The 7,858-nt window shown below is 36.7% G+C and overlaps 1 protein-coding gene across 1 annotated transcript; it reads left to right on the forward strand.

The window, feature by feature from the left end:
• The first annotated feature begins 323 nt into the window (after nucleotides 1-323).
• On the forward strand, nucleotides 324-3,259 carry LOC115887855. The gene is made up of 2 exons (XM_030907367.1): nucleotides 324-2,642; nucleotides 2,825-3,259. Exons 1-2 carry the CDS (start codon nucleotides 324-326, stop codon nucleotides 3,257-3,259), a joined length of 2,754 nt encoding a protein of 917 aa, XP_030763227.1.
• Nucleotides 3,260-7,858: the final 4,599 nt, after the last annotated feature.

The raw sequence follows: 7,858 nt of genomic DNA on the forward strand, positions 1-7,858 counted from the left end.
AAACCCAACGTTAGAGGAATGTACTCCCAATCTAAACACGAAGTTTTCGCGGGAGGAACTCGAATGCGAAACGCATTTTGTTAAAACAACTACCCGAGATCAAGAAGGCAAATTTACAGTTAGTTTGCCTATTAAAGACAATTCTAATGCCTTGGGAGACTCTAAAGAAAACGCGATTAAGCGATTTTATGCGCTAGAAAGACGTCTAAATAAAGATACCGAACTTAGAAAACAATATTGCGACTTTATTAACGAATATGCTGTTTTAAATCACATGACCTTAATTAACGAAGATTCCTTATTAAAAAAATCCGACCTACTACATGCCGCATCACTGTGTGGTAAAAAATAGCAGTACTACAACTAAACTCCGCGTGGTGTTTGACGTGTCAGCGAAAACATCCTCCGAAGTTTCCTTAAACGACGTTCTTAAGATCGGACCCACGATTCAAGACGACCTTTTGTCAATTATTTTAAGATTTAGAACTCATAATTACGTCATAACTAGCGACATTGAAAAAATGTACCGTATGGTCAATGTTACTGAATCCGATAAAGATTTACAACGAATTGTATGGCGTTCAAGTCCCGACGAAGAGCTTAAAACCTATAAACTAAACACCGTGACATATGGAACCGCATCTGCGCCATTTTTGGCTATTCCATCTTTACACCAAGTAGCCTATGACAACTTGAAGCAATACCCCGAAGCCTGCAAGGTTATTCTCAAAGACTTTTACGTCGATGATTTGATTTTTGGGACTTCCAATATAAACGACGCAATTAGGTTAAAAGATCAAATATCTTCAATCTTGGCCTATGCTGGGTTTATTCTTCGTAAGTGGGCTTCGAACGAGAAATCCAGTTTAAATCTACAAGAATATTCGCAAAATCTTCCCCAATTCTTTATTACCGATTCCGACGACAAAAGTGTTAAAACTTTAGGCATTTTTTGGGAGCCTAATAAGGACAAGTTAAGTTATTCCGTCAATCTTGCCGAGCTCTCTACCCAAAAAATTACCAAACGTTTTATTCTGGGAATTGTAGCCCAGGTATTTGATCCTTTAGGATTACTCGGCTCCATTGTCGTTAGAGCAAAATTACTTCTACAAGAATTGTGGAAAAAACAATTGGAGTGGGACGAATCTGTTCCTCCTGATATACATTCCTTGTTTACTCAATTTTATCGACAGCTTGGTAAAATTAATACACTTCAAATTCCTCGGCATGTTCTTTTAAGAACACCAGTTAAGATTGAATTGCACGCATTCTGCGATGCGTCTTTGTTGGCGTATGGTGCTTGTGTCTATTTAGTATCCGAAGATAACGTTGGCAACCGATTTTCCCAGCTGCTCACTGCTAAGTCCAGGGTTGCACCAATTAAAAGCATTACTTTGCCGAGACTCGAGCTTTGCGGTGCACTTCTGTTGGTCCAACTTGTCAAAAAGGTGACTGCGGCATTGAATCAATCATTTTCGACTGTCCAATTTTGGACCGACTCGACCATTGTTTTGTCGTGGCTTCGTATTGAACCTAGCCATTTAAAAACTTTTGTTGGAAATCGGGTGTCCGAAATTATGTCCAACTCTACGATAGAAAATTGGAAGCATGTCCCGTCGACTGATAATCCAGCCGACATTATTTCCCGTGGTACAAGTCCCGAAAATTTATCTCTTTGTCCCTTGTGGTGGGCTGGCCCGCAATGGCTGTTAAACAATTCTTCTCATTGGCCTCATCAAAGCGACCCATGTGAAAAAGAATTACCTGAACTTAAACAAAAAACTATCTTAACTTTTTCCTCTATCGACGATTTTTCTATTTTAAATAAATACTCATCTTTTATGAAACTTAAACGTGTAGTAGCTTATTGTCTTCGTTTTATTAAAAATAGTAAAACTGTCAAACCTAATAGAACCTTTAGTCCTTTATCAATCGATGAACTGGACGTATCATTAAAACGCATTGTCTACATTGCACAACTTCAAGATTTTTCTGCCGAGTTTCATGATTTACACAAAAATAACTCGGTTAATTCCAAGAGCCGTTTATCATCCCTGGATCCATTTTTAGATGAAAATCTTATTCGAGTAGGCGGACGTCTTAAAAATGCCGATGCTTCTTTCGGTAAAAAACACCCTTTTATTTTATGTGATAAAAATCCTCTAGCCCGTTTAATAATCAATTTTGAACATAACCGTTTAATGCATGCTGGTCCTCAAGCGGCCTTAGCCAGTATACGAAGTCAATTTTGGATTTTGAACGGTAGAAACGCTGTAAAGGGTGTTATTCGGCAACGTATTCCATGTTTTAAAGCGCGTCCTAAAACAATTTGTCCCAAGATGGGCGACTTGCCATCGACCAGAGTTATAGCTAATAGGCCTTTTGCTATAAGTGGCGTTGATTTCGCTGGCCCGTTTCTCGTTAAAGACGGCAAAACTCGATGTAGAATTTTAGTTAAATGCCATATATGTGTTTTTGTTTGTTTTGCCACAAAGGCATCGCATTTAGAGTTAGTTAGCGATATGTCTTTAGAGGCTTTTTTAAACGCACTAAAGCGCTTTATTTCCCGAATGGGAATTCCCCAAGAAATTCACTCCGATAACGGTAGCAATTTTAAAGGCGCGGCTAACGAACTTGAAAAAGTATACCAATACATATTGAACAATAGTTCTGAAAATATTCGCCACTTTCTACAAATAAATACATCAAATGGTCATTCATACCTCCTAGGTCACCCCATTTCGGCGGCTTGTGGGAGGCTTGTGTTAAATCCGCGAAATTTCATATGAAACGTATCTTATCAGACTCAAATCTGACATTTTAGCAGTTTTACACTGTAATTGTCCAAATTGAAGGCATCCTTTATTCCCGGCCTATTACTCCTTTATCCGACAATATTCACGATCTTGAACCTCTTACCCCATCCCATTTTCTCATCGGGCAAATGACCACTTCTCTGCCACAAAAGGACGTTGCAGACTTACCTATTAATCGTCTCATGAATTATCAGCGACTTACCCAAATTACTCAGCATTTTTGGGCAAGATTGCATCAAGAATACTTGTCCAGCTTGCAGCAGAGACTGAAATGGAAGAAGTCTTGTTCTTCGACACAGTTAAAGACCGGCATGATGGTCTTATTGAAGGAACACGATTCCGCGCCGTTCCAGTGGCACCTGGGGAGGATAATCTCTACCAATCCCGGAAAGGACGGAGAAGTTCGTGTAGTGACAGTGAAAACAGCGAAAGGGGACATTTAACAGACCCTTCGCGAAAGTGTGCTCTCTTCCATGCTCCATGGAAAACTAAGTTTTGTATTTTTTCTACGTGTTTCTCTACTTTATACTTGTTGCTGTATGTACTTGTATCGTACTTGCAAAGATTGTACTTGTATTTATTATTTTATGCACTTGGTGCTGTATCTGTTTGTCACTTCATGTAGCTTGATATTGTACTTGTTAGTGTACTTATGTATTGTTTAGTTAATGTACTTTCTGTATTTGTTGAAACCGTTACCGAGGCTTCGTTTTCTTTATCGAGAGCAAAAAAGGGTGTCAACATGTAGATTGCTAGTCCACATGTCGGCTTGCTGGGATCTGCGTGGGTGCGCACCGAGGCCTAATGGCCTCCCTGCAAGCATACCCGGCTGTACAGGTCTTACGTCGTTACCTGTAGCGCAGAAGACACTGCTGGCAACAGTGCCTATTCGGCTAGACCGGGAGGGGGGATAGGAATTTTTGGTAGTATTGAAGGATAGAACCTGACTTCTGTCTGAAAAAGGAGTGCGAGAGCAAATCAAGGTCGCATTCCTGCAGTAGGTCTGACCCACCACCGGGATCGTAGGAGTGTACCTACCCGCTACCCAATGCTATACCGGGTAAAAATGCACCTGTGTATAAAAGCATACAAGTCTTAGATAAAAACTATACAGCACTCAACCTGGCTAGCGACCAAGATCTGGAAGCAGAAAATCTTGCAGTACAGATGAAATAGCGCTGGCAGGGTAAAGTATTGCATGGCAGATTTTACGCCTTCTTGCACCACGAAGATGTGGATTTCAAGGCCTCAAATACTTTCCTAACAGATGGATACTTCTTCCCAGCAACCGAAGGCGCAATACTACCCATTCAAGACCAAGTGATAAAAACCCGAACATATGCACGGCACATATTAAAACAACAAGTTGAAAGCACGAAGTGTCGATTGTGTAATATCAGTGAGGAGTCTGTACAACTATCACTATTAGTGTAAAAAAAACTATACCAGGTAAATTCCAATTTAGGTAGCTTTTATTGAAATTTAAAAATTATTGTTCTCCATTTTTAGAAAATATTAAATATGTCAGAAACCTTACATTTTTGGCATATGCTTCTTTAATGAAACTCAGATTTATTTTTCCTAGAATACGAAAATCAATTAATATATAGGTTGTTCCATTACTAAAAATAAAATTTTGATGTGTAACTTTTTTGGGGCACATCCCGTAGACGTCTCTATATTTTAAGAAAGCACTCTAAATTAATTTACATACGGTCACAAAATTTAACTTCAATACAAACTCTCGTTCTCCTTGGAGCCTCCGCGTCGCGTCGTATGAGAGGCGCCACCCTGTATATTGATAACAACCGAAAGATTTTAAACGTAATATTTTATTCAAAATAAGGAAACACACAAAACTATAGGTATCAGTTATTTTTCTCAAGCAAACGGCTTGTCCATCCGAGCACGGTGAATGCCTTCTGTCATCTTGACCGCCCAATTCACAACAATCAACTTCCAACAATCAACCTTGTTATCCACCTGAAAATAGTTGATACCTCCGTGACCGGCAGCGGCTCGCACCATTTATTTCTAACACGGCCAATTCTGACACCAATGACGCTCTCGGCACTCTCTTTCACTCATTAACCTAACTCACTTTCTGCAATGAAAGAAACTTATGGAAAGGTCTCAGCTTCTTCCTAACAATATTCTCTAACAAATATTGTAACAAATAGTTTTATACGCGTAAAAAATAGTTTTTACGTGTACCAAATAGTTTTTTACACATAAAAAATAGTTTTTTTATGCGTAAAAAGTGTTTTTATATGCGTAACAAATAGTTTTATGCGCGTAAAAAATAGTTTTTGTGGGTAACAAATAGTTTTATACACGCAAAATAGTTTTACGTGTAACATTTTTATTCGCATAAAATAAAAAATTAATAAAAATAGTTTTTTACACGTAGAAAATAGTTTTATACGCGTAAAAATAGTTTTTGTGGGTAACAAATAGTTTTATACGCGTAAAAAATAGTTCTTTACGTATAACAAATTGTTTTTTACACGTAATAATTTGATTCACTTTTACAATACTTGGATTCAAATATCAATAGGTATTTCTCATAAACACGTGGACTGCTCAGAAACACACGTCGCGTCACTACCTATTGTTACGTTTTTCGTCGGTTCCGTGTGGATAGAAAGTCACAATTTATTTAAACACTATTTATTTAACACTAATTAACAAAAACAATAACGATAAAAGACTTAAAGAACTATTTACAAACGATTTATAACTAAGAATTTATTTTTGAATTTTAGCGCGTCAACTGTACTTGTCGATTTATAACTGCCCTCTCTAGGCCACAGCCGCCAGCTTTTATACCTACAGCAAAAGAAATCTAGAATAGTCCATAGATCGTTAGGTGCATAGAGAAGGTTTCGAATGTTCTCGTATGTACTAGTCCATTCCAGTGGGACTCGATTCTTCTCAAACGAATGAATCATTACGGTGTTTATTCTTTAATGCGATGTTAAGGTCATCTGAGGGCGGGACATATAGTTAGGTTAGGTCGAGTCCACACGGGTCCGCAACACTATTTTAAACCGTTACCACTTGCTCGTGTCAGAGCCGTCTCCCTAGCTCGTATGTCACGGCTTTGAATTTTTACTCCCAGCGTTCGTAAAGAAGTTAACTAGAAAAAATCATGTCCTAAAATTGCGTTAGCAATTAGTAATATTTACTAGTCTATTATACAGGGTGTTTCAAAAAACATGTGCCATCTCTCGTGGGGAGATTCCTCACGTAAAAATAAGATTTATTTTTCATATCAACATAGGTCTGATTCTGCTTTGTTTTATAGCTGCAGGGTGTTAAAGTCTTAATATCTTTTCGATTTATTATAATTTTCTTCCAAGTACTTTTAGCGATTCGTATGAAATTTTGAGGGTAAAAGTTACAATAAATGCGACATATTTTAACATTAAAAAAGTGTCAACATATTCACCAGAGACGTGCATATGGGTTACCTCTGAAATATTTTTCTAAAAAAAGCATGTACAAATCTAACTTTTTACTCTCTTGTTAGCGAAATAGTGTAAGCCGTTTAATGCCAATTGAAAGGTGTCTCTTGATATTTTATCCAATTTCGGCTTCCTTGATGAGATAAACGCAATTTTTTGATATCAGAAGAAAAAAGTCAGTGGCGCACATGTTTTTTTTGAAAAATATCCTAGTGATAACACATATGCATGTCCCTGGCGCATTTATTGACACTTTTTTAGCATTAAAATATGTAACACTTATAGTAACTTTTACCCTCAAAATTCCATTCAAATCACTAAAAGTACTTGGAAGAAAATTATAATAAATCGAAAAATTATTAAGACTTTAACACCCTTTCACATATAATCGAATAAAATGGCAAAAAATAGGCGGATTTAATAAAACCGCTCAATTTCCTAACTGTTTAGATGCAATTGATGGGAAGCACATACGAGTCAGTCAACAATCAATGAACCTCAATTACAGAAGTTATTTTTTCTATTCTCATGGCAATTGTAGATGCTGATTATAAATTTACGTATATTGATATAGGAGCCTATGGCAAAGATTGTAACTCATCTGTCTTCTAACACACGATTTTTTCTAAATGATGGTGAACAGACAGTTACAAATTCCACAGCCCTCTCCCTTACATTCGGCCGGCCATAAAAATGTTCCATTTAATTTGTATTTGTGGCAGATGAAGCATTTGGACTATCAGAATACATAATGCGCCCTTACGCACGGCATAGCCTCCCACAAAAAAAATAATTATCGCTTAACACGCGCAAGCAAGAAGATACGTCGAATGCGCTTTAGGTATTTTAGCTGACAAATGGAGAATTCTTCATAGAGATTTGAATGTAAGAAAATAGTTCTCTAAAGATATTGTTAAAGCATGCATAATCCTTCATAATATGGTGCGAATAAAGGATGCACAAAGATTAGAAATGTACGTCACTCAGCAGAAACTACAAACATTTAATAAAACTTTGTGTAATCGCTCTAAAAGGATTGCAACTGCATTGAGAATGCTTATAGAATTGAGAAAATGAAATTTTGATAGCATATTACGTAGGATATTACGAGTATTTTTAAAACTATACAGGGTGTCGTAGAAATAAGTGCAAGTATTTTAATTGGTAGTATATTGCGGCCTATGAGGTATTTTTTGCGAAAAATTTTTTTTGATTTTTTTTTTAAATTTTGGAATCTTTTTTAGTTTTAAGTTAAAAAACATAAGTTCGTGATAATATGGCAACATAGATGTAGCTAAATTTACACGAAAGAAAATCCAGAAAAGATCCAGTGGTTCTCAAAATTTTAGCAAAAAATCTTTTTTTTGGAAATTTTCAAAGTAAAATAACTCGGTTATTTTGGACTTATTTGAAAAACGGTAAAGAGAAAAAATGTTTTTTTTTACCAGATCTACCACTCCTTAAAATACTTGCACTTATTTCTGGGACACCCTGTATAGAGTTCTACGGGCTGTCCTCAAAAAAAATTACACATGTAAGTTTTGTTTTTGTAATGGGACATATTAATTGATTTTT

This window comes from Sitophilus oryzae, unplaced genomic scaffold (genome assembly GCF_002938485.1).
Source record: "Sitophilus oryzae breed Bouriz unplaced genomic scaffold, Soryzae_2.0 scaffold_649_pilon_pilon, whole genome shotgun sequence".
NCBI lineage: Eukaryota > Metazoa > Arthropoda > Insecta > Coleoptera > Curculionidae > Sitophilus > Sitophilus oryzae.